Source organism: Leptodactylus fuscus, chromosome 11 (genome assembly GCF_031893055.1).
Source record: "Leptodactylus fuscus isolate aLepFus1 chromosome 11, aLepFus1.hap2, whole genome shotgun sequence".
NCBI lineage: Eukaryota > Metazoa > Chordata > Amphibia > Anura > Leptodactylidae > Leptodactylus > Leptodactylus fuscus.
The window spans coordinates 11,165,796-11,189,613 of record NC_134275.1 but is presented as its reverse complement, the minus strand read 5'-3'; the positions used below and the strand labels follow the sequence as shown (position 1 = coordinate 11,189,613).

The following is a 23,818-nucleotide window of genomic DNA, read 5'->3' as shown; positions in this document are numbered from 1 at the left end:
CCCCGACACGCTGGGGACATGTGACATTCAAAACTAATAAGAATGAAAACTGCACAAATCCCTTAGGCTCAGTTCACCTTACTGTTCTGAGTCTGTGTCATAAGGTAAGAAAGTCCTTACACAGGATCCATCGGCTCTCCTGACGTGTCGGGTTAGTAAATACCTGCGGAATGAGCAAATCTGGGGCATCTTTTCTTCTAACTCTGTGTTGTGTTGATCCTCTGTTATCCCTCCTGGAAATATATCAATGGTTAGATATCTGGGGGACACCTGATGGAGGGGGGGGGGGTCCCTCACACACCGTCCAATGAGGAATGACAGGGCCGGACTATGCAAAGACACAACCCTTTGGCAAAGGAGAACGGTTATATAAAACTATTCATAAATTTCTAGGAGGAACAACAGAGGAACAGGACAACATAAAATATTGCTCTGGGTGATTATTCCTGGTAACTAGTCCGCTTTATTTTACAAGACTGCAAACTGTGAACAGCGCCTAACAGTCATTCCATCCCAATTGTCCTAAATTGTTCCCTATTTCTGGTATAAGGCGCAGTCCACATCCCCAGGACGCCGTTATAATCCGATTACATGGCAGGAGGTATACATATATATATATATATATATATATATATATATATATACAGGCAGCTATAGTGGTATACTTATATATATAGGCAACTATGGTGGTGTACATATATATACACACACACATACATACAGGCATCTATGGCGGTATACATGTATATACAGGCAGCCATAGCGGTATACAAGTATATACAGGCAGCTACGGTGGTATACACGCCTGTCTCTGTATATACAGTATACAGCTGGCGGGTTGCGCGCAGCATTCAGAGGCTAATCATTAACTCCAGCGACATGAAGACATCCCTGTCAGCAGTATCCAGCACATGACAGTGCAAGGGGGGGAGGCGTGGGGCCCAGCGACACACAACCCCCTCCTCACAATGTACAAGCAGCATTGTTTACCAGACGTAAGGGGCAGCGCTGCTCAGATACAGCCAGATTCAGACTGGTCAGCAGGCTTTTATAACATCATGGATCCCCACCCCCTCGTCTTTGGGAACAGGTCCAACGCCTTGTGTAACTTCTGAAGTCTGGAAAAGAGAAGACCATGCAAACCGTCTCTGGTCCTGCTGTCTATACAGCGTATATGCCTGTATACAGCTCGCCTGTCAATCACAGGGGCTATAGGGCCCGGAGGGGGTCATCAGGTGTCTCTGGCTAGGAAGTATATATTTCGATGGAAAGATTTCTACTCCATTACAGGCCGGTGCTTGATCCTCACATAATACAAGGCCCAGTGCGGGTATCCCATTGTGCACACTACTGTATATGAACCATTTTCCATGATATAATTGGGAAGGGGGCCAATCTCTGATTTCTTTGCGGTAATATATACTGGGTGATGTAGTCCTACTAAAGAAGGGAGCTGAAGCTCGCTGCGTTATAACCAACCACATGCCGTATATGTGATGTATATAGTGTATAGTGAATCATCCAAAAACTGGTACAAACTTGTGTTCACACATGTAAAATCCATGTGCGTTCACATGGTGCAGTCAGGAGCAGTTAAACCTGCACAGGGGTAGAGGGGGGACTTGTATTTGGGATCTTGCAAGTGAAATGTGTTTTATAAATGGGTTCAACTTGTAAAATTAAGAAACTGCATCAAAACTTTGGGAAGTTTTTGCATTTTTACACTGCAGTGTGAATGCACCCTAAGGAGAGATTTCTTATGGGATGAGCCGTGGCCGCAGCGTCCCCTGTCAGGCGTGCATATAAATAAACAGCGCGGTTTGTGGGAATATTTCATTAGATTCCTGGACTGAAGAAGGAACATGAAGGAAATCAGGAATAAATGGTCCCGGCCACGACAAGCCTTGTGTACGGCCATATGACTGGCTCACGTTTTCCAGCAGTGATGAGGTTAACAGGCCAGACATGGGAATGTTCGCTGCTCGTACTGAGAGCGGCTTTTGTCAAGGAAGTCAACAAGAGCCGACTTGTAGCGGTAGCTGACGTTCCTGCGTCCTCGTCGTCAATGTGATTGCCCCGGGCTGCGTTCTGAGCCGAATCTGGCATTTTGTTCCTATATCTATTCACACAGTAAAGTGAGGAAAGCTGCAGGAATTAATGTTCTCATCCCAAAGAGGCGGAGGACGACTCCAGACATCCATCAACACATCCAACTGCAACACAACACACTAAAAATCACTATCTACAACCTGCGGCTCTCCAGCTGGGGCAAAACTACAACTCCCAGCATCCTAATCCCAAATTGTGGCCCTCTAGCTGGGGCAAAGCTACAACCCCCAGCATCCTAACCCCAACTGGTGCAAAACTACAACTCCCAGGATCCTAACCCCAAATTGTGGCCTTCCAACTGGTGCAAAACTACAAGTCCCAGCAACATAATCCCAGACTGTGGCCCTCCAGATGTTTGATAAGAACATACAATAGTTGAGAAGCTGTTGAATGTTGTGAGTTGTAGTTCTGCAACAACTAGAGCACCTCAGGTTTGGATTGAGATGATAGATGTTGTAGATTTACAGCCTGAGAGGCACAGACTGGATTTCAGTTGCTGGTAGTTGGCATGCTGGATCTTGTAGTTTTGCAAAAAAAAAAAAAAAAAAAAAACATGAAAACCATAAGCTTTGTTTAGTTTGCTGAGAGTTGTAGTTTTTTAAGAAATGGAAGCCATTGTATAATGCAAGTGGATGTGGATAGGATGATACAGTCCATCTATTCCCATCCCAGTGTTCCCAGTCCATCTACTCCCATCCCAGTTTTCCCAGTCCATCTATTCCCATCCCAGTGTTCCCAGTCCATCTACTCCCATCCCAGTGTTCCCAGTTCATCTACTCCCATCCCAGTCTACTCCCATCCCAGTCCATCTACTCCCATCCCAGTCTTCCCAGTCCATCTACTCCCATCCCAGTCCATCTACTCCCATCCCAGTGTTCCCAGTCCATCTATTCCCATCCCAGTCCATCTACTCCCATCCCAGTGTTCAGAGTCCATCTACTCTCATTCTGTAGTGACACATTCATGTCTATATATAGATATATAAGGTATATATAGGCCTATACTGTGTATACAGCAGCAGGTTCTCCTGGGACTTTGCACTTATAACACTTGAGCTTCTTTCTCCCCTTTTACTTCCCTCCTGTAACTTTCTATACAGGTGAAAGTTTCTCGGGCTCTGTACACACTGTTTGGTGTCTTTTGCAGGGTGAAAGTCCAGGGCTGGCAGGTTAGGAAGAGACTTTAACCTAATAAAGTTACTCTTGTTATGCAACAGTGTACAAACATACGCAAGCTGGGATCCAAGAATCAAAAACTCTCAGCTACTATATGAAGAAGGGGACACAAGATCCCCAATCCAGATCCCTTAAGATCATCTATTTGTATGATCAATGACAAACAGATTATAAGAGGTGCCGGAAAAGTCATCAATCAAATACTTGGTACCCCAGGCAATCCGCTGGACTGAAGGGGCCGCAGACCCCTGCACCTCACTGTATATCAGACACAGCGCTGCACATAGAATAGTGGTTGGTCCTGGTACTGCAGCTCAGTAGGGCTGAGCTGGAGCCATGTGAGAAAAGGACATGAGCGCTACAGCCCCTTCCATCAGCTGATCAGCGTGGGTGCCAGGAGTCAGAGCCCAATAAGTCTAATATTGATGATCTAGCCTAGGCTTCCTTTACACTTTACAGTACCAACCCCTGAGTTATTACACTTAGGGGATATAATAGATGCCCTTGTATAAGGGAGTACCAAATCCACAGCATAGTCTATATGTGATTCCCTTTCCAGACTTGGCTGCAGACATGAAGAAAAATCCACAGCAGAAAAACATCATTACATGTGTGAATTTAGCCTTATCCAAAGCCCTGTCATCCTGCGGCCATTGTGTTAGTATAACTATAATATAAGAAGGCCGCGGCTGATCAGCAGGGCCGGTAGGAGGTGCAGCCGGACTCCCCACGTGGGCCGCTATCTGCCATCATTGTGCCGGCAGTAGAAGTGATCCACAAGTGATAGGTTTGTTTCTTTCATAGTGTACACAATTTCCTGGCAAACAATAGGAAGTAAAGCGGCGGGAGGTCTTAAATTACATTTACACAGGTCTAATCCTTTACAATATCTATTACTGCATCTAAATCCCCGGCCAGCTGTGAGCTATCACCATCAGGTAACAAGTCTAATGACGCCATTAAGATATTGAAGAGATTCGAGAGTGGGTTTTAGTATGCGGAACTTGAGAGGCGCTGATCGATCGGGGAGGGGGCTGAAGTTACACCAGGAATTCTTTGCTCTTTATTAGCGAGCAGCCACTGGGCGTTATTGGCGCCGATGGCATCAATAGTGTTTGTGCCGTATACAGGACACTGTGTGGGCTCCGGCCCTGTTTTCCAGCGACAGAATGGACACTTTTGTGTCTGTTCCTGATGAAAATCTCAGGGGCTTCGGGTTAAATAGCTTATAGTTCAGAGCCAATTTAAAGAGTTAGCAAGTGGAGCAAGGGCTCGCCGGGCCTGTGTTTTCTCTGAATCGTTCTCTGATTCACAAAGTTCCTGGAATCTGAGTCACTGCTTGTGGCAGGAGAGGAGAAATCCTTACCGTGGCTCAGGAGGGGTAAGAGCACAAATCAGCCCAAAATATCAGGCACCGGTCCTGCATCGATAACACCTGTACCTGAGAGGAATCTGCACTACAACACACAGGGGGTGCAGCGGATACAAGATTATATTACACAGGGGGCGCAGCGGATACAACAATATATTACACAGGGGGCGCAGCGGATACAATATTATATTACACAGGGGGCGCAGCGGATACAACAATATATTACACAGGGGGCGCAGCGGATACAATATTATATTACACAGGGGGCGCAGCGGATACAAGATTATATTACACAGGGGGCGCAGCGGATACAATATTATATTACACAGGGGGCGCAGCGGATACAATATTATATTACACAGGGGGCGCAGCGGATACAACATTATATTACACAGGGGGCGCAGCAGATACAATATTATATTACACAGGGGGCACAGCGGATACAATATCATATTACACAGGGGGCGCAGCGGATACAATATTATATTACACAGGAGACGCAGCATATACAACATTATATTACACAGGAGATGCAGCAGATACAATCTTATATTACACAGGGGGCGTAGCAGATACAATCTTATATTACACAGGGGGCGCGGCAGATACAAGATTATATTACACAGGGGGCGCAGCGGATACAACAATATATTACACAGGGGGCGCAGCGGATACAATATTATATTACACAGGGGGCGCAGCGGATACAAGATTATATTACACAGGGGGCGCAGCGGATACAACATTATATTACACAGGGGGCGCAGCAGATACAATATTATATTACACAGGGGGCACAGCGGATACAATATCATATTACACAGGGGGCGCAGCGGATACAATATTATATTACACAGGAGACGCAGCATATACAACATTATATTACACAGGAGATGCAGCAGATACAATCTTATATTACACAGGGGGCGTAGCAGATACAATCTTATATTACACAGGGGGCGCGGCAGATACAAGATTATATTACACAGGGGGCGCAGCGGATACAACAATATATTACACAGGGGGCGCAGCGGATACAATATTATATTACACAGGGGGCGCAGCGGATACAAGATTATATTACACAGGGGGCGCAGCGGATACAACATTATATTACACAGGGGGCGCAGCAGATACAATATTATATTACACAGGGGGCACAGCGGATACAATATCATATTACACAGGGGGCACAGCGGATACAATATTATATTACACAGGAGACGCAGCATATACAACATTATATTACACAGGAGATGCAGCAGATACAATCTTATATTACACAGGGGGCGTAGCAGATACAATCTTATATTACACAGGGGGCGCGGCAGATACAATATTATATTACACAGGGGGCGCAGCGGATACAATATCATATTACACAGGGGGCGCAGCGGATACAATACTATATTACACAGGGGGCGCAGCGGATACAACATTATATTACACAGGGGGCGCAGCAGATACAATATTATATTACACAGGGGGCGCAGCGGATACAATATAATATTACACAGGGGGCGCAGCGGATACAATACTATATTACACAGGGGGCGCAGCGGATACAACATTATATTACACAGGGGGCGCAGCAGATACAATATTATATTACACAGGGGGCGCAGCGGATACAATATAATATTACACAGGGGGCGCAGCGGATACAATACTATATTACACAGGGGGCGCAGCGGATACAACATTATATTACACAGGGGGCGCAGCAGATACAATATTATATTACACAGGGGGCACAGCGGATACAATATCATATTACACAGGGGGCGCAGCGGATACAATATTATATTACACAGGGGGCGCAGCGGATACAAGATTATATTACACAGGAGATGCAGCATATACAACATGATATTACACAGGAGATGCAGCAGATACAATCTTATATTACACAGGGGGCGTAGCAGATACAATCTTATATTACACAGGGGGCGCAGCAGATACAATATTATATTACACAGGGGGCACAGCGGATAAAATCTTATATTACACAGGGGGCGCAGCAGATACAACATTATATTACACAGGGGGCACAGCTGACACAATACTATATTACACAGGGGGCGCAGCAGATACAATCTAATATTACATAGGGGGCGCAGCGGATACAATATTACAGAGGGGACTCTTGTGAATTTATCACCTCATCCTCCCAGATGAGGTAAAAGATAACTACCCGATCGGCCACAAAGCCTTATAATCTCGCATCCCAGAACAGCAATAGTGTTTAGAAATACAGATAGTTACTGACAGCTATAAAAAGCTAATCCAGCTTGTCCATGCTCATGAAAGTAAAGGGTTCCCCTGCAAATACAGAGAAATGTGTGGCCAAAATGCACCTTCTCTAGCACCAATTTCATGGTTGCACAGTAGTCGCACAGTCACCTTGCAGCCCTGGAGTCCTGGTTTCAGAAGACTGTATGTACTAGTGCATGTCCGAGAAATATTGCATTGTATGTGCTAGTGCAGACAGCGATCGGTGCACTTGATGGTAACCTGAGTATATTGCTACATCTGTAAGTGCTACAAAAGTCACATAAAATATATAAGACTAAGCCCATAAATCCGGCGTATACAGCAGACAAACAACCGTATGGCTTTTTCGCTTTTTTTGGTAATTTTTTTTACCCAGTTCTCTGTATTTTGTCCTTTGATAAACCAAGAGCAAAAGGTGGAGCCATGTTTACCATAGATAAGGTGAAAAAATACAGATAAAAAGCTAAAATAACATACATTACATAATATACAGCTCACGGCCTGCGCGCAGCAAGACCCTACACTGCCCAGGGAAGTGGTGGCAGCCGCAGGCTACACAGATCAGGACTGGCAGGACACATCCCTACGTGACCACGGATGGTCTGTATTCTCAAAGTACAAAGCTTACAATATTCAGAAAAGTGGACGTGTGAAGAAAAAACAAGAAGTGGAACTTACAGCAACCTTATATTCAGAAGCCGATCACTATTAGGTGATATATATATATATATGTATATATATATATATATATATATATATAGTGTGTGTGTATATGCATGTATATATTCACACACTATACTATCATTGGTTTTGAATGGAAAAAATGGAACCGAATAGCAAATGAATAAAAACTGCAGTTTCCCAGTAAAGACGAGCGGCTACGGGGCCCGGCAATCCAGCGGGTGCAGAAGGGACAAGGAGCTGAACCTTACACTGGCAGTGACATTGTCACCAACCTGCTCTTGCCCCTTGTAAAATCCTGGCCTTCTCAGGGGGCCCGGCGAGCATTGTCCCGCGGTGCTATCTGGAAGGTCAGGATATAAAGTGCTTTGATGGCCCTTAAGAGGAGGCTGACCCGCGTCTTCTCTCCATGACTTCAGCTTTTCTCTCGCAAACAATGGGAATTAGTTTAGCCCCTTAACCAGAAACAGTATCCTCCATTAACATATAAATTCATTTAATTGATCCCTCATCTTATTGTGCTCTTCTGCCTTTTCCCCCCAGTCTTTACGAGCCTGGGTTAGTAAGGTTGCATTCACACGGTGCAGTTTTGATTTTACAAGTGAAACATGGTAAATCAACGTGTTGTGCCTGTAAAATTAAGGAAATGCACCAAAAAAAAGTATGAAAACTATATGCAGCGCAGCCTTCTAAGAATACAAAAATATATTTCTAACCAACACCAACTTCTATGTAGCGTCGATCTGAGAATATACAGGAACTCATCTACAGTGACTATAGGAATCGGATGTATGGACAGACCCCTCTATATCAGCCCTTTCCATACTGCATGAACCAGGGAGATTAGGCTGGACATGGAAGATTAAGGCAGCCACACACTTATACAGCAGATAGCCAAACACTCGCCTTGCAACACCCCATACACATGCACACTCAGCCGAGCAGAAGCTTATATGGATTCATGTGCCCAATCTTCATCTGCTATCACATTAGATGGTCGGGACGGGCGAGTAAGGCTGATACACAACTCACAAGTATGGACGGCTAAAAACAAAGTAAAATAGGAAGAAAAAAAAATCCCTATTAAGATAAAAGCTTCGCTCATCATCAGAAGTGCAATGTTCTGGGCCACACAGACTAGGCCTTTATTCTGTATCCAAAACCAGCCAAGCAAACCCGCCAGAATAGAGACACATGAATACACCGAAATTACATTAAACCCTATAGGAAGAGGCTGCGCTCTCCAAAATCAACAAACTCTCAATAAGAGGCCTTCTCCTGGCGTCAGGAACACATTGCAACGGGTCCACTGCTGTAATACAGCGCCATCAATCATCCTGCCGCCATATCTATTCAATTCTCCTCTTCTGCAAGGGGTTCATAAGCAAACCTTAAATATAGGTAGGGACTCCAGCGCCGTCCGTCATACAGAATTTCTATAGGTTCTTCATAGGTTAAGGATAAGAAAGAAGCTTACAATAAAATAACCAAAATGTCCCCCACACAAGTGTCAGCGCCGAGCCCGCAGGAATACGGGCCTCAATAAAGCAATAATATAGGCATAAAAATGCCCAAGTCTTAAAAACGCCAGCGTGGTGAGAGATGGCGCCCCATGACTTCCCCATTGTAAACCTACACTTAAGTCAGGGTCCTTCCAAGGTCATGTCTGAGGTCGCCCACTGTGACAAAGGAGCGCTGGGCCCTGCACATCTTACCCACAAGGGCTGCTGAGCGTAAGAAAGGGCAATGTGGAAAAGCTGAGATGATCTCTGCGGAGTGAAAGGTCACAGATGTCAAGCTGCGTCCCCGCTGTGATGTCCCAACACGGAGCGACTTCATGGTCATTACGAAGAAGCAAAGAAAAGGAGAGAAGGGCCGCACATCTCTGGCGTCTTCAAAGTACAAAAAAAATAAACATTTTGCCCATTTTTTTTTTTTTTTTTGCATTTTTAACCAGATCCCCGTTTCCAAAAACACACAGCAGGCGCGTTAGCCCGATACCTATTTTTAAGCAATTTGGAGGGTTGTTTTATCCTTGACAGCAATGATGTCTTCACTTTGTCTTCCTGGCTTTTCACGCTCGCTCTCACACCTGCTCGCTCGATCTGACTCATTCCAAGTCTTTTTGGTCCATTTCATGCTCACTGGGCTGCAGAGCCAAACAATTACCTTATAACACCGGAGGACAATCGCGAGGGAAGCCGATGTCACCTCTGGGGAAAAGGACATTCACCTTTTTTTTACCAGTCAGGATGGGATTATTCTACGGCCCTTGGAATGGAGAGGGTTAATGCAGCATCGCAGCGTCCTGGGTGGGTTAGATGGCGGTGGTCGACAATAATAACGGTAAATGCATTACCATACAAGTATCAGGCAGACTGGGAAAGATGGATAATAGAGATCAATTATTATGGGTCAGGATGTGTGTGCTGGCCCTATGGGGTTTGGGGGATGCTATCAGGAGGTAAGTGCCCAGAGGGACAGCGCGTAACCCAGAAAGGAGCATATACTGAAATCCCTCTGTTGTTCCTCTAACAAGTATATAAAGAGGAGGAGGTACACATTCTGTCCAATCATTATGCAGGGACACGCCTCTTTTGACAAGTGGAATGGGAACACTAAGATGTCAATTTCTGCATTCCCAGTAGGAATAGCAGAGGAACAATGCAGAAGAAAAATAACAAGGAGAAGGGACAAGTCCTCTTTAATAAATTCTTTCATTTGTATAGTGCCGTTTAAAGGGGCTAGCCAAATGTAGATACTGGTGGTGATAAGTCGTCAATATCAGATCAGTTGGGATACAACACCCAGCACCAACACCGATCAGTTGCTGTTGCCGCTGAGTTTATCAGGGTACTGTATTTAGTTCCCATTCAAGTGAATAGGAGCTGAGCAGCAATATAACAGCATGGCCACTACACAGTGTACAGAGCTGGTCACTTCCAGCACCATATACAGGGGCCCCTGCACTGCTCCGAGGGCCCCTGCACTGCTCCAGTTGGCTCCTGCACTGCTCCAGCAGGCCCCTACACTGCTCCGGAGGGTCCCTGCACTGCTCCAGTTGGCTCCTACGCTGCTCCAGCAGGCCCCTGCACTGCTCCAGTCGGCTCCTGCACTGCTCCAGTCGGCCCCTGCACTGCTCCAGTCGGCCCCTGCACTGCTCCAGTAGGCCCCTGCACTGCTCCAGTTGTGAATAGGAGCAGTGAATAGGAGCCGAGCAGCAATATAACAGCATGGCCACTACACCGTGTACAGAGCTGGTCACTTCCAGCACCATATACAGGGGCCCCTGCACTGCTCCAGTCAGCTCCTGCACTGCTCCAGTCGGCCCCTGCACTGCCCCAGTAGGCCCCTGCACTGCTCCAGTTGTGAATAGGAGCAGTGAATAGGAGCCAAGCAGCAATATAACAGCATGGCCACTACACCGTGTACAGAGCTGGTCACTTCCAGCACCATATACAGGGGCCACTGCACTGCTCCAGCTGGCTTCTGCACTGCTCCGAGGGCCCCTGCACTGCTCCAGCTGGCTCCTGCACTGCTCCAGTCGGCCCCTGCACTGCTCCAGTTGTGAATAGGAGCAGTGAATAGGAGCCGAGCAGCAATATAACAGCATGGCCACTACACCGTGTACAGAGCTGGTCACTTCCAGCACCATATACAGGGGCCACTGCACTGCTCCAGCTGGCTTCTGGACTGCTCCGAGGGCCCCTGCACTGCTCCAGCTGGCTCCTGCACTGCTCCAGTCGGCCCCTGCACTGCTCCAGTTGGCCCCTGCACTGCTCCAGTTGGCCCCTGCACTGCTCCAGTTGGCTCCTGCACTGCTCCAGCTGGCTCCTGCACTGCTCCAGCTGGCTCCTGCACTGCTCCAGTTGGTTCCTGCACTGCTCCAGTTGGCCCCTGCACTGCTCCAGTCGGCCCCTATAGTTTGCAGTAATTTGTGCACCCTGGTCATGGACACACATAGATGGTGCAGCTTTAACCCACCAAAATTTACAACATAACTGAGCTCCAAACAACATCAACAAAATATCTATTAGTCAAAAAACGGGAGCAAAAAGTAAAGCAATGAACGCTGGTCGGGAATTTTTTGTATGTTTTATTTTTTTTTATCTCCTTTCTTTTCTTAATAGAAAATGCATCTTTCCATTTGTATCCGCATAGCAACGGCCGAGCGCTCTGGAACAGAGCGAGGAATGAATGGTCCAATTAGAAAGCACAATTAGCAGAGAAAAGCTCAGGCTAATAGATGGAATCCGCAGCGCTATTTTAATTCACAATCATAAAGACGACGGCGATCAATGGGCTGCAAACAAGAAGCCAATAATGTACATACAAAACAATATTACCAAAGAATTCAGGACAAGCGGCCCGCAACGATGAAACAAGGCAGCCAGGAAAATGGGTTTCAATGGGGATGCTTACCATTAGGTCATGGCCGCTGCCACCACCCACAATGCAACGCTGCAGACTGTGCACAGGTCAGGCATGAAACCAAACTATATAACAATGGAAGTTAAAGGGATTCTAGCAGTAGTACACGTAGGAATAGCCTTTGTGTCTTCATCCAAAAGCACCAACTGCGCAGTCCGTCGGCAATTTTCATGTGGCCTCTCCGTTTGGCCACAGGAAAATGGCCGACGGACATGCACATTTGGCACTTTTGGATGAAGACCAGACAGTGATGCAGAAGAAGAGTCGGTACGGAGAACATGGAGGCGTCACCAGAGAGTTTTCGGACAGTACAGGGGACGCCTCAAGTGTGGTCTGAAAACTCATTTATATATGGAAGAAAAAAGATATTTCTCAGGAACGGCGGCGCGGATCAGAATAATAAGGGTAAAAGAAGAAGAGACTTTCTTAAGGCGATTCCTACGTGTAACTTAATGATAGAAAACCCTTAAGGCATCTAAATAGGAATGACACGGCGACCCGGGCCAGACTTGGGCCAAGGCCCCACATTGCCGAAACGCAGCTTTTTTGTTGCAGATTTTGCTGCAGTTTTTTGAGCCAAAGCCAAGAATGGCTACAAAAGGAATGGCAGATATCTAGAACGTTCTTCTTCTACCTTTGGCTGTATTAAAAAAAAAAAAAAGACTAAATACAGCGCTGATTAGTTTCTTCCCCCGTACGGCGTATATGGATGAACGTCTACAATGTAACACGACAAACCAAACATAAGAAACCTACCGAGACATCAAAGAACCTGACACTCCTTTCACAACGCACAGGAGAAGGTAGGTCATGAATCCCATCTAGCGTCCTGGTAGCCAATATCGGGGTGCAAGACAATGACCAGGACGACCATATGCGTAACGCATGGCCTGACCAGTGACCTCAGAAGGACAGGGTACAACAAGCTAATTCTTTCTATGCTGGACCTTGAAGAAAATGGGGCGATGGCTCCAGAAGTGAAGGTTTGCCATTTTAAAGGGATGAAAGCTCCGACTGACAGTCTACGGTATAAAGCGGAGCCATTGAGCGCTATAAATGGAAGCTGATTAAAAAGAAGCTGCCAGCGCTGATCAAACAATGATATGGAGAGCTCTGCAGGCGGATGAGAGGACGGAAAAATAAGAGACTCCTTTATATTCAGGACTGAAACTATTATATATGTGCTCAGAAACGCCAGCGCGGAGGTCTGCAAACTATAGGACTATACAAGAGCGATGACGAGTAATGGAAAGGTCAAAGAATAGAAAAAGAAGGAAAAAAGTTCTTATCGTTACCATATAGAATCTGTATAGTCAGTGACTAGGGGTGATGGTCGCCAGGGACCAGAGGTAAGATCCATCCAGGGTAACATCATAGAGTTTGCAGGTTCTTCCATTGTGATCCCCGGTGGACAAGTAACAGTAGTCAGAATGACACAATCTGAATGCTGTCCTATTGCAGTGAATGGGAGGTTGTTAATAGAGACCCTCAGAGCACTTATTGGGGTCACCTCCACTTATGGGATCTTTTGATATGTTAAGGTAGTCTTTTATATATGAAATTGTCATCTGTGGTACTTGATAGGACTGGACAGCCATCTAACCTGTCACGACTCTGGCCTAATGGCAGAGGTTACGGAGAGAAGGCTCGGGCTTTTGGATTTCAACATCTCTGATCCTTTATATAAAGCACCAACACAGGGGTCTAGAGGAGAAAACTGGTACAAAGGCAGAGGTTGCAGTGAACAAACCTGAAGAGTAGAGACCGTTCATACCCCCTGACATTTTATTCATCTTCTATGGGAGCGATGGAAATATCAAAGACAACGCTCAGCTATTTGCCGCGAGCCCATAGACATGAGCAGAGCAGCGGGGCACATATACTCAGCTTACCGCTCCACCAGGACGGACCCCCGCTCTATAGAGCACTTACAAAGAGTCGCCCTTGCTCTGGAGGACCTGTCCTGTCCTACATAATACCCATTAGTCATCAATGTAAATGGACATTGTGTAATGCTTCATATCCCCAGTGGTGGCGCTGTAAGGAAATCAAACACTTACTGCCATGTTTTTCCAAAGATTGCAGAAGATCTCTGGGGTCTCACACTTTGTGACCAGCTTATATTCAAGGGTCCCTTCTAACAAGTAGGGATTGTACAAAACAGAGACCCCCTTTAAAGCAGAGCTGTCTGACTGCATAGACCGTACTCGATCTGTTTTCGTGTGGTGAGGTGTCGCACATCTGGACCACCAGCATTTTTCTAAACCTCTTGTCACAAGATGCCATTGACACAACATGTTAATCGATTGGTCATAGAAATCAATCTCTCTGAGCAGGTAAATGGACAGTAATGGTCCCTGCACCTCCTTCATCTGTGAAACTAGAGCGGCTCCGAACATCAGCTCTGCCCTGTCTGCCATAAGGATGTGCACATAAACCAATGTCTGACTGCTGCGTAAAGCCTATAGGTGTAAGCGCACTATACAGGAAGCTTTATATTACCTCGGTCTGTCGCACAAATAAGACTGTATTCACACTGCGTCTGACATGTATGTTTAATGTATATATCCACAGATGCCCTTTCACTCAACTTTCCAAAGGGCCTGAACGTCTTATAAATCTACAATACAAACCAGAGTTACCCCAAGGCTGAGTCATGAACCCGGGCACTAAGGACAAGGGCCGGTGTCAGAAAGGCAATGAACACTTCAGTAGGTCAAACCCAAAGCACAAACAGGAAACAGTGGAATGTCCTTTATATGGAGTCCATGTGCCTTTAAATGCTCGGCCGCCCTCCGCAAGAAACTCTGCTCTGGAGTCACAAGACTCTGCTTTAACCACTAAACCGCACCTCTTCCTGATCACACAAAGCCTGGACGCTTTATAGCACAAAATCTTTCCTCCGGGCCGCCTCAGAAGTTAGGTTACCATTGCAAGTTACAAAGACAAATCACAGCCCCGTCCTGCAAGTAAATCCTCAGAACATTTCTACTTCTTCTTTACTCCTCGTATGCAAAAAAGACATAAAAGCCATGTACAAAGTGAGCTGCCCGTGGCAGGCTTTAGTCAGAGCTACCTTGTAGTTATCAGATATCGCACCTAGACACAGAACTAGTGGTCTGCTGTCTGGGAGCTCCACAGGTTAGCATGCCATGAGGCTGGAGAGAGATTATTTGCAGTATGTCAAGGGTTAATGGTCCTCAGGCCTTGTACATACAATACTATGACATGTTCGGAGTGGTGAGCTTATTCACTTCTATAGGCCCATAAGGTACCTCTGCATGGCCAAATTTCTCTATACCAGTGATGGCGAACCTTGTAGAGACCGAGGGCCCAAACTGCAACCCAATACCCAATAAATTATCACAAAGTGCCAACAAGGCAATTTAACCTTAATAATGTGCAGATCCACAATTGCGGACAATTACTGACCCGTAAAATACGGTCATACGAATGGGGCTTTATAGAGCTTTCTGCTGCACTGTGACCCCCACACAGTATAATCTGCTGCACTGTGACCCCCACACAGTACAATATGCTCCACAGTGGCCCCCACACAATATAGTCTGCTCCACGGATGGGTGCCCAAAGAGAGGGCTCTGAGTGCCACCTCTGGCACCCGTGCCATAGGTTCAACATCATGGCTCTATACCTCGAGTTCACAGCAGTCAACCCTACCCTCTACCAATGAACTACTACAGTATGCAGAAGCCAAGGAGAAGAGGTTCTGCAGCAGCTGTGTTTGGTAGCTCCACTACACCACACATGGATGAAGCTTACAATCTGTCAGATGTAGTTAAATATTTACTATTGTGACCACAAATGGGAAGTCGTTTATTTCCATTAACACACTGTAAGAGAAGATGCCGGGCCGGAGACGTACAGGTCCTGCCAGCAGACAAACAGGGGTCTTCTCTATAAGGGGGCCTTCATTGAGTGACACACACGGACACAGCCACATGGACTGTGAAAAAGTCACCTGTAAAAAATGCAATGAAAAATGTGTGAAGCTCCCCGTGTCTAAGACATGGTATAAAAAAGCAAATATAAAGAAAGCTAAAGGTATGTCCAGAAGGTGCGCACACGCTGCAGAAACCTCACAGCAAAACTTCAGGAACAAAATCTGCAGCATTTTTCAGTAGTGGGATAGCAGTGGACACACGACGCACCCCCGGGGGGGGATATCACAGGGCAATGCGACCTGCAGCAACTGCACCAGGATTTCTGCATCAAAACCGACCCATCTAGTGCCGTTTCTTGCTGGATCTGCTTCTGGCTTTGGCTCAAAAAAACTGCATCAAAATCTGCATTTGTCTCCAACGTATGTCTGTGCATGACCATAGTGGACACGCTGCTGCAAACTCACTAGCTAACCCCCTGCTAGCGTATGAGATTTCTCCAAATATCATCTACAAGCTGTGACTGAATCCCACAGTACAAAGTGACTTGCATTGTGGGATTTACAAGGGCTGTAGCTTTTACTCCTGGATTTTAACCTTTGTAATGCAAAAATTTTATAACTTACTGGTGAGCCAAAACAAAACCGCCCAATTTCGGCTTAGTTGTACAGAAATTCAGTGGCCACAGAGCAGACAATAAAAGGGTTGTCCAGGTCCATACATTTTTAGTATATGCTGCAGGGAAGGGTTAGAAAATAATAAAGCATTTATACTTACCTGCATACTTTCCTCCACCCCTGCTCTGGGCCAGCCATCACCTTCCCCGCTCTACGTATTGCGGACAGTGGTCCTGTCCATGTGATATCCGGAGCTGTATACAAGAGATGGCTGGCCCAGGTCCAGAGCAGACAGGAGGACACAGGTAAGTATCAGTGCATATTCCTTTCTGTAACCCTCCTCTGATGCCTGCATTACATGTTATGATCCCGGACAACCCCTTTAAGGATGCATCGGCTCATTACATCTGATCAGATATCTACTGTATAAGTACATGATGGATACATGCAGAAATGGGAATATGTTTCTCATAAGTGCACATATACTTGTCTATTGCTATTGAAGACTGAGGAGGGCATTTTGCCCACTGTCCCCTGTTCACAGTCATGGCAGGCGTTACAATAAGGCACTATCCATACATAGTAATGGAGTAAGCAATAACCAGGCCCAGGCCGCCTTGTGCAGAAGAACGATTCCACCCACTGCACTGAAATAACATTATGCTGGAGAAAAAAGAACAGGAAAATAAGTAGTAAATGTGTCAACTGGCCCGAAAACTACCGTCTAAGCAGCCCTCAGAGGAAAGGGATGGAATAATCCCCTATAGATCTGGTCTGCTCAGGGCAGACTCCAGCCCAGCGAGAGTTAACAACGCTTGCTTGCGCAGGTCGCTGAATATGCAGGATGGACTTGAACCCTGGACCTGATATTTTTTTTTATATCTTCACACGTGTGAGACAAAAGTCCACCCGTCCCCTCCTCTATTGCGCACGGATTCGCCTGCCCTGCGTAAAGACACGGACACCGCCGCTCGGTTACGAATCAGAGGTCGCCATCAATATAGCGGTGGCTGCCGCCATACTGGCAAACCTGCAGAAGGAATATTACCTCCATGGCCGTATTAGCCATGTATAAACTAGACAAGCAGGGCTGGATACTGTCAGGGGGGAGAGGGAGACATTTAGAGGATCCAATCCAATGTTTGTCTTGTACATAGGTGTCCGGGGTTGTCAGTAAGGGATGATTCACATGCTGCAGTTTTTGGCTAATGGCCATGCTGTATGCACAAACCCAAAAATAGAAGGAAAGGAAAAGTCTAAGGGTAGATTCACACAATGGAAGTAATATATAGCAGAGTACAGACAGCTTTGTCCTCTCCAGTACAACAAGAGTTAATGGGCCCAGAATCTGCGTCAGTAAACGGCCCCAGATATCAAATTCTGCACTAGTGTGAAACATAGGGGCTTAGATTTTGGTGCAGGTCACATGTTTAAATTCCACCGTGTGCCCGGACAGCGGCTAATGGACGCAGCGCTGGAAGTAATTTACCCTATCACTTATAATACTGCCCGACTCCGGTGTATCTTGTATTTTCCGCAGACACCCTCGGCCAGTGGACACGTCTTCAAAGCCAGTTCACCTCTTATTAATCCTATAAAGAGCCTCAGATCGCCGCTGATCCCCTCGACGCTTCTCTCAACCACAACCGCAAAAAAAAAAAAAAAAAAAAAATCACAAATATTTATATACCAGACTTGAAAAATAATATAGCATTTCACGGCGAGAGTGAATAACATGCCCTATGTAGGCCGCTCGCTTCACAGCGCGCCAACCTGCGTCTCACCGGAGCGCCTGACGTCCTGCCAACTGGAGATGAACGCACAAGTCTTAGTCTGGTAACTCGGGATTATTCCGCATTTTCAAAAGTATTTCTCCCACTAAAATAAAAAATGACCCATAAATGTCGGCCAGATCCTCTACACAGTTATATAGAGTTTCCTTCCGCCGGTGTCAGTCTTCACTGTAGTTATAGAATTCTATGTTTGGGATGGACACAGCTAAGATAAGGAACCGGGGACAAACCGCACGCCATTGTATCTATAACGTATCAGCGGTGTCATTAGAGTAAGTGAGCGGGCCTGGCGGAGTCGGACATGTTTATGGCGGTCCCTGCTGGGATTACAGACATTAATAGTTTATTTATACTGGTGACGAGCAATGAGACACGGAGCTGTCGAAAAAGCAACGTGATACACGGCGAGAGGCGTTTGATTGAAGTCTTGGCAAGCTCCGATCTTCTACTGGTGACACGGTCTTTATAGCGCGGCTCAAATGGTAACGCACAGCCTTTACCGTCACACGGGGAGGACCGAAAGGAGAAAAATCCTAAATAATTCAGACAGATAGAAGGGCACGGATATACCAAGGCTTCAGCTGACTTTCTATAAGCAGCACTTGAGACGATCCGGCCGTGATCGCATTACCTTGGCACGGGTCGTCAAAGAACGAAATTAGAGACGCAACTTTCAGTTTTTTTTGTTAACTGTGGCTATTGGCCAAGCCGGCGCCCTATTAACGTAAAGTCGATGAGACATACAAGTGTCCATATAATTATACAAGGCCATAACAAACAAGTCGGAAAGCCCTGCTTAGGCTCTGCCAACAATAACCCAAGCCACAATACTGTACAAGATATAACATCCAGGCCTCACCTTACTGACTTATAATGGGGTCCATAGACCGGACACGAGTGTGAACAGAGCCTGAGCGTAACATTCCCATGATCGGGTACCCGGAGACTTGGTCGGTGCAAGAGGATGAGATATTCGGGATTGTCAGACAATCACAACATCTCAGTTGTCAGGGTTATGAAGCTGAAGAAAAGCAACTAAAAATAAAATCTGCTTTGGTTTTGTGTATTCCCCGGACGGATTTTGAGCCTATTCACACACGGCAGGATTGATAGAGATTTTTGTATCTGCAAATGAATTGAATTTGTCTGAACGTGGACGTTTGTAACCTCTATTCAGATGACTGCAACAGTCCCAGAAATATCGGCCACAAACCTGCTGCGTGTGAATATAACCTTCAAGATCATGGCGCAGTTCTGTGCCGGATCATCAGACTCCCTAGATTAAAGGAATTTTATTGTTCTTCCCAATAGCAGACGTTGAGCTCTGTTCACACCTGCATCAGGCGCTCCATTCGACTACAGGCTTTTCCTTTGAAAGACTGATAGACACCAGTGTTGGCCATGTGACAGATCCGGAACGGCGTCATAGTTTCTGGTACAAACAACAGTAGATGTGAATAGAGCCTGACAATGAAGCAGAATATTTACAAGGCCTAAACTTGCAGTAAACCTTCATGGCTATCAGCTGGTGTTCGAGGCGCGAGGGACGCTATACCTGATTCCATATGACAGTGCGCCGCTTCTATTCAATGGACAGACCACAACATTGGGACACCTGTAAAAATGGCAGATTTTGTGATGCAAAGCCAAGAAACTGGCATCGAGAGCTGGCGCCCTTACTAGGTGCGGGCAATGAACAGGCGCCATGTAATATTAGGACATCACAAGCGCTACAGAAAGCCCTTCATTACCTGCAAGTCACAATAGTCTGACTGCAAGGAAGAGGCAATGCAAAAATCACAGAAGAAACAGACCAAAAACAACCAGGAAAAGTAAAAGTCTAAAAACTTGTAGAAAGCGTCTGACGACGACAGCGAATCCTTGTTACACCTACAAAACACGCAGAGAATTCACACATTGAAAGGTCTGGATTTTGTGTAAACTTTATGAGTCCCCGGGGGTAGAACAGGGACATAAAGACTCAGAAGACAAGGGCCAGAGCGAAGCCAAACCTGTAGACTTATACAGAGGAGAAGGAGAAAGAGAAGGAGAAGGACTGCAAGAAGACAAAATCAGGAAAAACACAACTTCACATCAACTACTAGTATACAGTATATAATGATGATACAAGGCAACGAAGCAGAAAACCTAACCCACAGGTCTGCAAGCTGGTGTGACACTACAACTCCCATCGTGTCCTAACTGATATGGTTCTTAGGCCATTCTGCAACTACAACTCCCAGCATGTCCTAGCTACTGTGGCCACCAGCTGATGTACAACTACAACTCCCAACATGTCCTATTTACTGTGGCCACCAGCTGATGTACGACTACAACTCCCAGCATTTCCTAGCAGCTGTTTCTCTGTAGATGTTCTGCAACTACAATTCCCAGCATGTTCTAGCTTCTGTGGTTATCCAGCTGCCATGTAACTACAACTCTCAGCATGTCCTAACTATTGTGGATCTTTAGCTGTTGTACAACAACTCCCAGCATGCCACGATGGTTTCCTGACAGACCACTGATCTTCGTGTGCCCTGTGAGCCGGCGCTGCCAGTAAGTGCCAGCACTGATTCAGGTTAATAGTGGGCGGCATTGATCTAATACGAAAGGTGATAAATTTGTCATCTTTGAGGTTTTTGGTGATTTTCTAATTTTCCATTTTTTTTCTCTGCTGTTGTCTTGCAGAAACCACAGACAATTGGGGGCAGAGATGAAGCGGTACCTGGGCATGGAGTGGTATTTATAGTAGCTGGCGAGGATGGGCGAGTGTCACTTGACAGGCCCCCAGGGGGGTCTTTCAGAATCATTTAGTCTTGTCTTGGTCCCCTGCAGTTTAACCCTGTGCTTACCACAGAGCTGGCTCCTGTGATAACGGCCATCAGGGGGCACAATATGCAACATATCCAAGTGGCTTGTGAACTATTGACAATGTTTAAGCAGCGCTGGAGTGTCAGGGGTTAATATTACCCATTGTCAACATGTCACAAACAGGCAGCCTAAAAGTTCTACAACACCAAGACATGTGGGGTTAATGGGGTATTACTACTGCATTAGATGTGTTACTGGGGCTTCAGTGCCCCCCCTCAACACACACCTCTCCCTGACCTGAAGACCCTAAACCTTGCACTGAACCCTACAGAAGGAAGTTTTGCCCAAGTACCCAGGGCAGTGGCCCACAGCTGGACTGACAACATGTGCACCATCTGGATGTCATACACAGCCCCCTGCTCCAGGCTGTAGCCCCCCAGCAGCGGCAGCCACAGGGGCCTGGCACAGCTGCAGCAGCAGCAGCTCTCCAGCAGCCAGGGGGTTAAGCCGAGCGCAGCACCCGCACAAGCAGCCCCAGATCTGCACTCACCCAGCGGCAGGAAATGCTTGGTGTCCATCGCTGTTAACTCATGCCCGGCCAGGAGTGAGGGAAGGACGGGCTCTCCGGGGTCCCCAGCACAGCGCTCCGGGTCCGGGGGGTGAGGACAGGGGGTCCCGGGGGGCAGTACGATCCAGAGCCGGGGAGGCCGCGGCGGACGAGTTGTAGCAAACTCACCAACAATGTAAGTAAAGTACTTGTGTCTCCGGCTCCAGCACTCTGCAATGCCGGGGCCCCGCCAGGGGGGGAGCGACCAGCGACCTCTACTGCAGCGACCGGGAGCTGCAAGTGCTGAGACCGGGGGACAGCGCCACATAGCAACCAATGTCATATAGAGTTATACCCTATAGGGCACTGTATATATATCACATAGAGTTATATCCTATAGGACACTGTATATACATCTCATAGGCTTATATACTATAGGACATTGTATATATATCACATAGAGTTATATCCTATAGGACACTGTATATACATCACATAGAGTTATATCCTATAGGACATTGTATATATGTCACATAGAGTTATACCCTATAGGACACTGTATATACATCTCATAGGCTTATATACTATAGGACATTGTATATATATCACATAGAGTTATATCCTATAGGACATTGTATATATGTCACATAGAGTTATACCCTATAGGACACTGTATATACATCTCATAGGCTTATATACTATAGGACATTGTATATATATATCACATAGAGTTATATCCTATAGGACACTGTATATACATCTCATAGGCTTATATACTATAGGACATTGTATATATATCACATAGAGTTATATCCTATAGGACACTGTATATACATCACATAGAGTTATATCCTATAGGACATTGTATATATGTCACATAGAGTTATACCCTATAGGACACTGTATATACATCTCATAGGCTTATATACTATAGGACATTGTATATATGTCACATAGAGTTATATCCTATAGGACACTGTATATACATCTCATAGGCTTATATACTATAGGACATTGTATATATATCACATAGAGTTATATCCTATAGGACACTGTATATACATCACATAGAGTTATATCCTATAGGACATTGTATATATGTCACATAGAGTTATACCCTATAGGACACTGTATATACATCATATATCACATATAACACTATATATACATCACAGAGTTATATCCTATAGGACACTGTATATACATCACATAGAGTTATATCCTATAGGACACTGTATATACATCTCATAGGCTTATATACTATAGGACATTGTATATATGTCACATAGAGTTATACCCTATAGGACACTGTATATACATCATATATCACATATAACACTATATATACATCACAGAGTTATATCCTATAGGACACTGTATATACATCATATATTACATAAAACACTATATATACATCACTTAGAGTTATATCCTATAGGACACTGTATATACATCATATCACATATAACACCATATACACATCACATAGAGTTATACCGTATAGGGCACTGTATATACATCACATAGAATTATACCCTATAGGGAACTGTATATACATCACATAGAGTTATATCCTATAGGACACTGTATATACATCATATATCACATATAACACTATATATACATCACAGAGTTATATCCTATAGGACACTGTATATATATTACATAGCGTTATACTCTATAGGACACTGTATATACATTATATATCACATATAACACCATATATACCTCACATATCACATACGGTTATACTCTATAGGGCACTGTATATACATCACATAGACTTATATCCTATAGGACACTCTATATACATCTCATAGACTTATATACTATAGGACATTGCATATCCGTCACAGAGTTATACCCTATAGGACACTGTATATACATCATATATAATACCATATATACATCACAGAGTCATATCCTATAGGACACTGTATATACATCATATATCACATAAAACACTATATATACATCACATAGAGTTATATCCTATAGGACACTGTATATATCATATATCACAGAGAATTATATCCTATAGGACACTGTATATACATCACATATATATTCATCACATATCATATAGAATTTCAGATAGGACACTATATA

The 23,818-nt window shown here is 45.3% G+C and overlaps 1 protein-coding gene across 3 annotated transcripts in view; it reads right to left on the bottom strand.

Moving 5' to 3' along the window:
- RXRA (retinoid X receptor alpha) overlaps positions 1-21,935 on the bottom strand; it is a 111,881-nt gene extending 89,946 nt beyond the window's left edge. For all 3 annotated transcript variants that reach the window (XM_075260736.1, XM_075260738.1, XM_075260737.1), the window contains exon 1: positions 21,713-21,935. In XM_075260736.1, the coding sequence (XP_075116837.1) occupies positions 21,713-21,740 (28 nt within the window). In that variant the 5' untranslated portion in view covers positions 21,741-21,935. The remainder of the gene's footprint in view (positions 1-21,712) is intronic.
- Positions 21,936-23,818: the final 1,883 nt, after the last annotated feature.